The sequence below is a fragment of the Neomonachus schauinslandi genome, chromosome 11, assembly GCF_002201575.2.
Source record: "Neomonachus schauinslandi chromosome 11, ASM220157v2, whole genome shotgun sequence".
Classification (NCBI taxonomy): Eukaryota; Metazoa; Chordata; class Mammalia; order Carnivora; family Phocidae; genus Neomonachus; species Neomonachus schauinslandi.
Window position 1 is genome coordinate 51,222,464 of NC_058413.1, and position 12,739 is coordinate 51,235,202.

The following is a 12,739-nucleotide window of genomic DNA, read 5'->3' on the forward strand; positions in this document are numbered from 1 at the left end:
ATTCTTTCTCCCTCGCTTGATTTTAAACTCTTTAAGAGTTCATTCTGGCTCAACACTTTCACATATGCCATTCTAGTAGCCTTGGAATACTTCATTTCTATTTACACAAAACATAGCAATCTTTCAAGCACTGATTTTCCTAAGAAGACTTCTCCATACCCCAAGCCTTTTACACACAGTTGAACTGTGTGTGCAATTATGAACTTTTTCATAATTACTCTAGCTTCCATGGACCCCAGGAAGTTGTTAACCTCAGAAGTTGAGACCCAGGTTCTGGAAATTAATAGTAAATAAACAGGTCAAAGACTTGTGGAACATGAGAGGTGAGCCCCTTTTTTTTAAATTATCATAAGTACTATTCATTTAATAAGTAGAGTTTTAGTTTGCCTTTCTGATCAATATGTATTTTTAAAAACTATAATTACTAAAAGTGTTTTCAGAAATCAATATATTTATGAAAAGTGCTAATAGAACTTGTTAAACATCAAATTTGTTAAACTTGTTAACTTTCAAAGTTTCATAATTAACTGAAATGCATGCCAGTTGAGCAAGTCTGTATCCAATTCATTTCAGCATAATGTCAGTTGTATTCATGACACTCAATAAACAGGCACCAGAAGCACTGCCAAAAAGAAAATGCTCCCTTTCTTAATGAATGTTTCCTTTCTGTCAACTCTTATTCCTATTAGGAGGTTTGATCATACATTTCTAACAGTAATTTCATTGGTTCCCTGAGGACATTCTTATGACTCTAAACTGTAGAGTCTAAAGTTATAGTTTACTTATTGTGTCAATTCATGTAACTTAGCACTTCTTTTTCCTCTAATTTTTCATTGATTTCAATTAAATATTTCCCAATTTTTTTAAACTAAGATTTCTTTAGGGAATCCTTGAGGTACTTTATCTGAGTGAACTTGAGTGGTCTGGAAAACATTTAGGTTCCCCTGAGGAACAGTTACCTTACTGACTGAACCCTCTCCAGTCACAGCCCTAATGTCTGCTTTCCCAAGATTCCCATTTCAACTCATACATACCCATCTGAAGAGCCTGAAATTCTGTACTCAATGAAAAATGAAATGTAATGTTCACAGTAAAGGTATATCTTTCCCTCCAAGGCAAAACAGTAAAATTCTATGAAATATCTCCTGAGAAGTATGTCTTAACAAAATGGAGAACAACCAATCTTCAGGCAGATGAAGAGAGAACTCTATCTGTATAAGGCAGCATGCTATATCATACGGGGGGGTGGGGGGGACAGAGGCCTCTAAGGTGGTAGGTCTGTGTTCTAACTCCACCTCCCAAATGAGACACCAGATGCTACACTGCAGGTGTCACTTTCAAGATTAGATACCATAGACAATCTGCACATGACTGCACTGGTGCCCAAGCCATCTATTAGCGTGTCATATGTGTTTTGTATCATAAGTATCTCTCTCAATATTTTCTGGCTTCCCAAATTGTCTATAAGCTTCTCTGCTTTCTACACTTGAGGCCGATGTAGTATTGCTGCTCCACAGTCCCAGTCTACTTTTCTCCGATGCCAACTATATGGAAAAACTAACCTGCTACCTCTTTATCACAATTTGAAAATCCAGAAAAGGTGAAATATAATTGACCAATCTTGACTAAAGTGACTTCCCTTCGTCCAGTCATCTCTGGCTGGAGAAATGGAAGGAAAGGTCACACAGTATGAACATAGCTACCAGCAAAGGGTCCCAGGAAAGAAAAATGATGGGCTGAGGTACATATAAGAAAAAGAATGGTACCCTACTACAGCAGTTGAAATCTTAATGATTCCTTTATCAATTTCAATGAGAAATTCATTTTTACATAGTATATAAATATTTGTCTTCGGTTAGTTTTGGTTGAATAAAATTATTTGTAATTGGATTAATACCAAAAAATGCAGTTTTGTTGTTGTTCCAGAGTTTCATCTTGGAACTCTGTATTTTTAATCCAGCATTTCAAACTTCTGGAATACCACATCTACTTCCATCATTTTCCTGCTAACTGGTGTTCCCGGGCTGGAAGCCTTCCACACCTGGATCTCCATTCCCTTCTGCTTTCTCTACATAACCACCCTCTCGGGAAACAGCCTGATCCTTTTGCCATTGTCACCCAGCCCAGCCTCCACGAACCCATGTATTATTTCCTGTCCATGCTGTCCACCACTGACCTCGGCCTGTCCATATCCATCCCGGTCACCATGTTGGGTATATTCTGGTTCGACGTCAGGGAGATCAGCTTTAATGCCTGCTTGTCACAGATGTTCTTTATTAAACTCTTCACTGTCATGGAATCCTCAGTGCTGTTGGCCATGGCCTTTGGTCGTTTTGTGGCCATCTCTAATCCACTCAGGTATGCCACCATTTTAACTGATTCCAAAATAGCTCAAATTGGAGTGGCAATTGTCATCAGGGGGACACTAAGGCTGACACCAATGGTTGCACTTCTTAAAAGACTGTCCTTCTGCCACAGCCACGTGCTCCACCACTCCTACTGCTTCCATCCTGATGTAATGAAGCTCTCGTGCACAGAAACCAGGATCAGCAATGCAGTTGGGTTGACTGCCATGATCTCTACTGTTGGTGTGGACTCAATCCTCATCCTCCTTTCTTACATTTTGATTATTAAGACTGTCCTCAGCATTGCATCCCCAGAAGAGAAGAAGAAAGCCTTCAGCACATGTATCTCCCATATTGGGGCTGTTGCTATTTTCTGCCTTCCATTGATCAGTCTGTCCTTTGTTCACAGATTTGGGAAACAAGCCCCAGCCTATGTTCATACAATGATTGCTAACACGTACCTCCTGATCTCTCCTGTAATGAACCCCAATATCTACAGTGTGAAGACCAAACAGATACGCAGAGCTGTGATAAAAATTCTCCATTCCAAAGATACATAGAATCACAGAATTCTAGAGATGGCCTACATTGTCAATTTAAAACAAAACTGGTGATCATGAAGCAAAAATTTAAAATTAAAGCTGGAATATATTTAGAACATCAGCTAGCTTGACTTTTTATTTTACAGCTGAGGAGACAGACACATAAAAATAGAAGGAATGAAGAGTGTAAAGCCCTAAATCTATCCTTTCTCCCACCCATCACTGTTCATTCTGAACTGTTGTTTATCCTGCCAACAAACTGTATCTTCTGACTTTGTCCACTTTAGAGCAGTTGGAATGACACATTATGAGAAAGCTGCTCCTTTAGGAGAAATAGGTAGTATTTTTCTAACTGCAATAATAATTTTTACTAACATTTATTATTTCCTTTGACTAGTCACAGTTCTTAGTGTTTTTTCCATTTACTAACACATATCTAAAACAACATTATAAGGTAGTTACTTCTCTGATCAATGAGAAAGTTGAGGCACAAAAATGTTAAGTTACTTGCTTAAACAGCTCATAAACAACAGAACCATATTTCACATGCATGCAAACTGATTCCAGGGTCCCCCAACTCTCAACTTTAGCTATACTTCTACCGATAATATAAACTAAATATAAGTATACATGTATATAATTTGTATATATACATATATATGAGTCTATGTAATTTGTACTACGGGACATAAAGAAGCAAAACAAATAAACAAAAAACCCCACAACTCTATCCTCCAGAAATTTTCAACCAAATTACGGAGAAAAAGCCCAAAACATAATTTTCAAACCTGAAAAATACAAATGTATTTCTACCTGATATTCTTTCCAAACTAAACATATTCCAGAATTTCTCTCTGCCTTCCATCAACCTTCTGCCCCAGCAGAAACTCAAAAATGACTAAGAATTGCAAATGAATTTCGCTTTGTGTCATTTACTTGGAAATGTTTAATCTGTGGCATATGCTTCATATAATGGCTTAATTCAGGAAGTTAATTATTATTTCCAACCTGGGGATGTCCATTAATTCTCAAATATTTAAAGCACATATTTCAATGACACATTGGTATCACTCAGTAATAGGCCCTATAGGTGGCATCAGATCCAGCAAGGAAGGGTTAGTCAGTCGTATCTACAGGGAATTTGTTAAGTGACAACAGTACTATTTAATAACCAGGATGGTGTCAAAATTCTCAGTATGTTTGACAATAACATTTTCAGGCTCCATTATTGTTGGTCTTCATTTCCCTGATCTTTGTATGTTGGAATGTTCTAGGATTTTGTTCTCAGACTTGTTTTTTCTTCATTATATTCCCATTTTTGGTTATCTCATCCAGCATCATGGCTTTGAATCCCCCCTACATGCTGGCAAATCCCAAATTAATATTTATAGTCCAGACTCATATCCTGTGTATCAGTACTCCTACTTGAATGTTTAATAGTCATCTCAGACTCATCATGTCCAAAAACATATCCTAATATTCACATCAATCATGTCTTTCCTAACTCAGAAACTCTATTTTTCATGTTGCTGAGATAGAATTCTTGGAGTTACTACTGATACCTGTCTGTCTCTCCCACTCCACATCCAACCTATCAGCAAATGCTGATGACTCTTTTTCAGATATTCCAGATATTAATACCTGGAATCTAGCTACTTTCTACCACCTCTACTGCTGCCACCATGTGCCAAGCCATCATCATCTTGGACCTGAAATATAACAGTCTCCTAGTAGATCTTCCTTCATCCACTTTTGCTTTACTTTCCCCATGGTAGTTAGAATGATTATTTTAATACATAAAACAGATCATGCCACTTCCGTTCAACATGTCCAGTGGCCCCCTGTCTTACCCAAGGAAAATTCTATTCATTATAGTCATTATACTATCTCATGAGGATCTATATGATTTAACTCCCCTCTACCATCCCAACTTCATCTCCTACTACTCTCCCCTTTATTCATTCTACTACACCTGCACCACTTCCAAATATTTCCTTAAACTCACCATACCGTGCTTCAACATCAAACTTCACACTTTGTTTTTGTTTTTTAAGATTTTATTTATTTATTTGACAGAGGGAGAGACAGCAAGAGAGGGAACACAAGCAGGGGGAGTGGGAGAGGGAGAAGCAGGCTTCCCGTGGAGCAGAGAGCCCAATGCAGGGCTCGATCCCAGGACTCCTGGATCATGACCTGAGCCAAAGGCAGACACTTAAAGACTGAGCCATCCAGGCGCCCCAAACTTCACACTTTCTGTCCTCCCTACTTGGAATATTCTTCAGACACCCTCGTGACTTACTGCCTCACCTCATGCAGGTCTCTGCCTAAGTGTTACCTTCCTACAGGGCCCCTGACATTAAAAATAACACCACCAACTCTCCCTCAATTCCTGTCTGCATTCACTCTCTTCCTTACCTATCTTATTTTTAATACCTGGCACTCCCTACACCCACCAAAATATTAAATACCTATTTATTTCTTCTCTAGTTTCCCCATTACCAGGTAAGATCTTTGAGAATAAGAATTTTGTTTCATTCATGCTGCCTTCCAGACCCCAAACCAGGGTCTGCCACATAATAAAATAATAGTAACCCTGAATGAACTGGCTCTATTTACCTCTCAAGGCTCATTGCTTGCCCTCTGTTCAGTGCTCCAGGCACAACAAACCACTTGCATTTCTTAGTTGTGATTGCTCTGGATCACTCATAATCCTTTGCACAAGCTGTTACCTCCCTCTATAGCACCCTCACTATTTCCCTTCTCCTGACTTAGAATAGAAGTGACTTTCTCTTGGAGACATTTCCTGATTTCTCAAGCCTGTCTGGTGTCCTTTCCAGGTGCTTCTGCAGTACCTTGTGCTTCTTTCTCAGGACATCCCTTTTCAGACTCTCCTATAACTGTTTCCTCACCACAGACTCTGTGCCCACTTCCCAAGACCAGGGACTACGACTCACTCATTCACTGTTGGAAAGAAGTGAAAAAGTTCAGATGATGTAGATTTATAGGCTGGATATTTGTTTGTTTGTGGGGGGAAAGAAAGAAACTTCGAGAAGAATGATGGCGTACACAGAGTTCTAAAAATCAGAATGAGAAGGAACTTCAGTCTAAAAAACCAGACAGCCAAGATGTTCATACTACTTCTACAGATGTTTCTCTCCTACCTCACCACCCCCTACACACAATAACCTATGGATGGCCCTACTATCCAACAATCTTGAAAACTTATAAGCTTTTCTCACTAGGGAGTGGGTAATTTGGACAATTTGGGAATGGGTGATTTGCAGAGCAAACGTCACCTCTGCCCAAAGTGGACAAGCTCACAATGAATTGGAGACTTTCCTGAAAGCCAGGGCAATAGTAGACACATGGCTGCTGTTGTAGCTGCCTGAATTCAGTCTCCAAGTTGAAATCTTTAACTGTCCTGTAAAAAGTCCTATAAAGCCCTATATGATCCAATTCCCTATTATCTATCTCTATCTATCTCTCTGTTATTCTTCTCTTTGTTGTCTCTGCTCAGGCACACTGGCCTCGTTATTCTAAATCCCCAGATATACTCCCTTCTCAGAAGCTTTGCAGTTTCTGTTCTTTCTCCTTTGGATGGTCTTCCTCAGAGATCTCATGGATATATTGCTTACTCCCTCCAGAATTCTCCTCAAATGACTCCATTATGTGAGGCATTCCCTGCCAACTTCATTTAAAATTTCAACTGCCCATCCCAATATTTACCTGTTCTCTTCTTCCCTTTATTTTTTCTCCTTAGGTAGTCATAAGGAGAAACTATTTAGCTTCTCATATTAACCATGGACTGTGTGTCCCTCTCATCAGGATGTATAATCCATAACGGTGGGCTTAAAAAAATAATTGCATATCTTGTTACATTGCAGACCCCTGATAAATATTTGTTAAATGCGAATGAATAAAGAATCAGAATACCTAGTTCTCTGACCAACATTATCACTAATAACACTGCGACCAAGGCAAAGAGCCTTCATCTCATCCATTCCCTATCTGTAACACAGGTGCAAGAGAGTGGCTTCCCTACCTCAAGGTCTATTTCATCAACTGAAAGAAAAGCTGGGAATGAAAAACTGAACTGCATGCCCTTATTCTGAGTTATGGGAATTACTGGTTTTTTGTACCCATTTTGGTTTTTAAAGAGGATGTGAACTCTCAGAGCCCAGGGACATAACTATACATCCATGTTGCCTGTCATGTCTAGCAAAGTGGCTAATGAGGAAAAGCTCTAACCACTGCTGCTACCTGGGGGAGTCTGAGTTATTTGGAAGAATGGGGACAGATTGTCAAGAGCCCTGGATGTGTAAGTGTGGGAGTGACGGCAGAGGCAGCGGCAGTACCCCCTTCGTGATCACACCCCACAACACACACACACCAGACAGAAACAGTGGGAAGCCCATGGAAGTGACATACAAGTGAACATGGAGATACTGTCCCCTGCCTGCCAAGCCCCAGGGGCCTCAGTCTGTACTCCCACAGCCTGTTCCCATGGGCCTCCTAGGCAGCATTATAAATAGGCCTGTGCTTGAAAGGGTGAGCCAGCTCCAGCTGCTCTCTCCTAGAATTGTGTGGTTTTCAAGTGAGTGCACCCTCACTCGGGAGTGGGAAGGCCAAACTCCTACCATCCTAAGAGACCCTGAGGACTCCACAACTGTCTCATGGCAGGAGGGGGAAACCCAAATGCATCTTCACGGGCTGAGAAGAAATGTCCCAGAGCACTAGCAGACAGTCCAAAAAGGCAAGTAAGAATGAACGCAAAAGCCACATTCAGACCCAAAGAGAAGCTAAAATTGGTTCTAGCCAAAGGTCACTTTAGGCAGAAGGCCAGACAACATGCGAGAGAGATATGAGGTCTTCTGGGATAGGTAACTGGGGAGACAAGATAATGGCCCAAAGTCTTAGACTGCTACTAGAAAAGCAGAAAAGATGCACTGCAGAAAGAGGAGTCAGGAAAGGATCCAACTCTGTGGCCAACAAAGACCTTTATATCTGTGGGTACTCACACTGTAGCATGGGCAAGAGGCTTAGGGAAAGGGGAAATACATTACTGTGCTCTCCCTGCAACCCCTCCATGCCTTTTCCTTCATCCTGGGCCCCATTTCTCTTGGACACAGAGGTCCAGTGAGCTGGCCTCCCTCCAGGGAAGTTTCCTTAGCATTACCCATACTTTTCAGCCTGACTTGTTTAGATTTCTGAATCTCTCTCCCTAAGCTACCCATGATAGATACATAGATGGTTGGATGGATACAAAACATAAGCTATCTTTTATCTCACTGAAGGATGCAATTATATGCCTATTAAAAGGGCTTCTCATTCTCTGATAGCAGCTTGCGGCCAAATTTGGGATCTCACATTTGTCAGGAGAGTAGCTATTATGTCTTTGCATAAGATCTGAGGATAGGGAGAAGAGCAAATAGTGGTCAGAGGTGTGAATTCTGTGACCTTCGAATCTTGGATTTGTTCTTCCTTGCTTATTCATTATGGGGATAATCCAAGTCAAATCTTTTAGTTCCTATTTTATCACACTATATTTTAAGACTGCTGGTCTCCAAACCCTCTCCCCTAACGCCAAATGAAAGAGAATCTCCCAGTTGCAGTATGGACCCAGATTAGGAGTGAAGAAGAATCCTGGGGAGATGAAGAGTTTTACATAACTACCACTGATGAAGACACCTGCAGAGTTAATTCCCAAGATTCAGAGGTCCTTCTTCTTAAAGCCAAGCCTTTAGCTCTTTAGAAACAATTAGCTCTAAAGACCAGGGTACCTAAGGAGCCTAGCAGAGAAAGTGTTTGATGAAGTCAGATCCTAGTGTTTGGGCAGGGCAGGGGCAGAGCAATGCTGGGCTTCCAAAAACAAAAAGCTTTCCCTAACATGAATGGCTTGTTGGCAGAGGTTCCAGGAAAGACAAAGCTCTAGGAGTATCAGGACTCGACCCAAGTTCTCCTTGGGGTAAGGCGTGTGGCCTGGAGGCAGCTTTCAGGTGTGGAGAAACACATCAGCCAGGAGCAAAGAGAAAAGCCTTCACAAGGGACCATGCCAGGCAGCTAGGATCCGCTGGAGGCCACACACCCTGCCAGCACCTTCATCTCCAGATAAGTCACTGGAGGGAGCTACTCCCTTTCATTTGATGACCTCCAAAGGAGTTTCTTTTTTTTATTTAACAGATTGACTTGTGGTCTTTTTTTCTTAGGTTTTTTCCTCATCTTTTAAAAATTGCCATTTTTGTGTTTCTTTTTCCCCTTGCTGACTTTAGACCTGGGGACCCAGAATCCTGAAAATTTGAAGGAAAAAAAAAAATTCCCTATCCCCACTGGCTTCATATACCCATTATTCTCTTCTCTGCCTAATTCCTACTCATGTTTGAAGACGGAACAAAAGGATTATCTTTGCCAGGAAGGTTCCTCTGATCATGCCTCCCCCCTCTCATGCATTAAATGCACACCTTAAGCTAACACTTATTCCAAAACTCTAATAATTGGGTTACTTGTCTATCTTCCACCATAGGTAGGGCATCTGAAGGGCAAAAGATGTGTCTTTCATCTCCATATCATGAGCATCTAGCAAATAGCCTTGTACATAGTAGGTCATATAAGTAGATGCTTATAAAATGAATGAATAATTGAAGGAAAGAAAAGAAAAGAGAACATACCTGGAAAGGTTTCTCAATAGAGTATCTGTTAACACCTATCTGAGAAAAGGACCATCCAATATCCAGGTAATGAAGGTGTGGGCCAGGAGTCCAAAGGAATTTGGAAAGGATACATTTTGGGATAAGCATTGTCCTCCCCAGGTTCCATTTTTAAAATGTAAAAGGGAGGTGCCTGAGTGGCTCGGTCAGTTGGGCATTCCAGTCTTTGTTTCAGCTCAGGTAATGATCTTGGGGTCCTGGGATCAAACCCCATGTTGGGCTCCACACTCAGCGCTGAGTCTGCTTATCCCTCTCCCTCTGCTCCTCCCTCCACTTGTGCTTGCTCTCTCTCTCAAATAAAGTAAATAAATAAATCTAAAAAAAATGTTTAATGTAAATGGACCTTGAGAGGAGCAATTGATAAATGAGTTTGAGCTATCCCTTTTCCCTTTGGAAGAGGGCTTCAGAGCTTATGAAAGAGCCTAAAGGGCTTGGAAGAGTGAGAGGGGAGAATAGGAGAGGGAGAGCTAAGGTGCATACAGTTCCCAGGTTTCCAGGGTTGGCCTCTCTGATTGTGCTCCATGTCCTAGCAGGCTAGCAGGCTGCCAGGGTGACCTCACCCTCTCCAGCACCCCCTTCTTGATGCCAGCTATGAGCTCCTGCAACTTCACACATACCACCTTTGTACTTATTGGTATCCCAGGATTAGAAGAAGCCCATTTTTGGATCGGCTTCCCCCTGCTTTCAATGTATGCCGTGGCAGTGTTTGGAAACTGCATCGTGGTCTTCGTCGTAAGGACAGAACGCAGCCTACATGCTCCCATGTACCTCTTTCTCTGCATGCTGGCAGCCATTGACCTGGCCTTGTCCACATCCACCATGCCCAAGATCCTCGCCCTCTTCTGGTTTGATTCCCGGGAGATTACTTTTGATGCCTGCATTACCCAGATGTTTTTTATTCATGCTCTCTCAGCTATTGAGTCCACTATCCTGCTGGCCATGGCCTTTGACCGTTATATAGCCATCTGCCACCCACTGCGCCATGCAGCAGTGCTCAACAATACAGTAACAGCCCAGATTGGCATGGTGGCTGTGGTCCGTGGATCCCTCTTCTTTATCCCACTGCCTCTGCTCATCAAGCGGCTGGCCTTCTGCCACTCCAATGTGCTCTCACACTCCTACTGTGTGCACCAGGATATGATGAAGCTGGCCTATGCAGACACGTTGCCCAATGTGATCTATGGTCTTACTGCCATTCTGTTGGTTATGGGCGTGGATGTCCTCTTCATCTCCTTGTCCTATTTTCTGATTATACGAACAGTTCTACAACTACCTTCCAAGTCAGAGCGGGCCAAGGCTTTTGGAACCTGTGTGTCACACATCGGTGTGGTGTTAGCCTTCTATGTTCCTCTCATTGGCCTCTCAGTGGTTCACCGTTTTGGAAACAGCCTTGATCCCATTGTGCATGTTCTCATGGGTGATGTTTATCTACTTCTGCCTCCTGTGATCAATCCCATCATCTACGGTGCCAAGACCAAACAGATAAGAACTCGGGTGCTAGCTATGTTCAAGATCAGCTATGACAAGGACCCTCAGGCTGTGGGGAACAGGTGATCCTTACCACTCCACTTTCCCTTATCTTTAATGGCTTGACATAAGGATTTCCTAATGCTAGCTTAATTCTAGTTGCCTATAAGCGTATCGATGATATTCTCAGCTGTGGCCTCCAAATTCTGCCTCTGCTTGGGGTGAAAGTTTGGAGGCTACCATGATTTCCTTCCATAGGTCAAAATGTTATTGATATTATTGTTGTACCAAAAGTTTAAATTAGAAAATCCACCAATGTCCCAATATGTAGTAAAAAAACATAAAGAAGAGTGACAAAAAATACAACTGGCTTTTTAACAAGGGAAAAATTATTCTACCTGACTAGTAATCTGAGAAATCATATATTAAAATAATAATTAGGCAGCATTTTTGTCTATTAAATTAGCAGTTTTTATTAATGAAAATTCACAATGTTGAAATATAAATTCATGACCATCAAAGGTGATGGTGTAATTGGCATATGTAGCAAGAACTTTTTAAAGGTTCTATGCTTTAATGCTATATTCTCACTTTTGGAAATTTATCCTAACAAAATATCCCTAAGTGCAGAAAGCAGGTTTTTCATAAAATATATTGGTTACACAATTATTTAGAGAAATCATATTAAAAATACTAGGATATAATATATAAAAGTAAGGAATAGTAAACTCAAGTATGGTCCATTTATTTAATGGAATATTATGTGGAATAATCTATATAAAAGGAATATTGTGTGACTTTTAAAGAATCTGCTATAAAATGAAACATGCATATAATGTTAAAAAATGAACAATAAGGACACATGATTGAAACTAACTTGAAAAGCACCTCTGCCTTGAAGGAAATGTGCTCAAATTAATAGTGATTCATTTTTGTTTTTACTTTCTAAATTTCTTTATTATGGAGATCTTGTTTAGCTGATGTGCAACTTTCAAAATGAAGAAAATGAAACTGACAATTTACATAAAATAAAGCTTGTCACAGACCTCACTGTTGGTTTACTATACATTATCTGGGAATTTATCTAAGCCCTACACAATAATGCCAATGAACATGTCTTGAGTGCTTATCATGTTCTAGGCACTATGCTAAGTGCTTTAGTGGTTTTATCTGATTTTTACAACAACTTTTTAGAGTAGGTACCATTTTTGCCCCCCATTACAAGTGAGAGAAATGAGATTTTCATTAACAAGATAACTAAGCCATACAGTTTGCGGGTGCTGTGCCAAGATTTGAAATTGAATTTGATAACCAAATACAGTAAGTTAATTTCCATGTTATATTGCTTCCTGTTTAACATCTGCCATTTATTTCCCCAGCTTGTGCAAATCCTGTTTTCTCTCTGCTGTGTGCCTTATAAGATGAATGTATTTGTGTTGAGACATAACCCTGCCCTCATGAGCAACAAATCCAGAATACTATTCAGGTTTTATAGCCACTTTTCATGTTCCACAGCCTGCTTCTTCCCAGATTAAGGAAGAATATTTTTGTCTATTTATCTCTTATATATTCTCAATAATATTTCCCTTTTTTAAGTATATTCTGTACCTGTCAAACATTTTGAATGTCTGGGTTTTAACTTAGGTATAAGATATAATAAAATTCTATTTTAAATTTTGCT

The 12,739-nt window shown here is 40.5% G+C and overlaps 2 protein-coding genes across 2 annotated transcripts; both read left to right on the top strand.

The window, feature by feature from the left end:
* Window positions 1-1,971: 1,971 nt before the first annotated feature.
* On the top strand, window positions 1,972-2,905 carry LOC110576402 (olfactory receptor 51F2-like). The gene has a single exon (XM_021685614.2). It carries the CDS (start codon window positions 2,141-2,143, stop codon window positions 2,903-2,905), a length of 765 nt encoding a protein of 254 aa, XP_021541289.2. The 5' UTR covers window positions 1,972-2,140.
* A 7,235-nt stretch (window positions 2,906-10,140) lies between these two features.
* On the top strand, window positions 10,141-11,145 carry LOC110576468 (olfactory receptor 51E2). The gene has a single exon (XM_021685658.2). It carries the CDS (start codon window positions 10,174-10,176, stop codon window positions 11,143-11,145), a length of 972 nt encoding a protein of 323 aa, XP_021541333.1. The 5' UTR covers window positions 10,141-10,173.
* The last annotated feature ends 1,594 nt before the right edge of the window (window positions 11,146-12,739 follow it).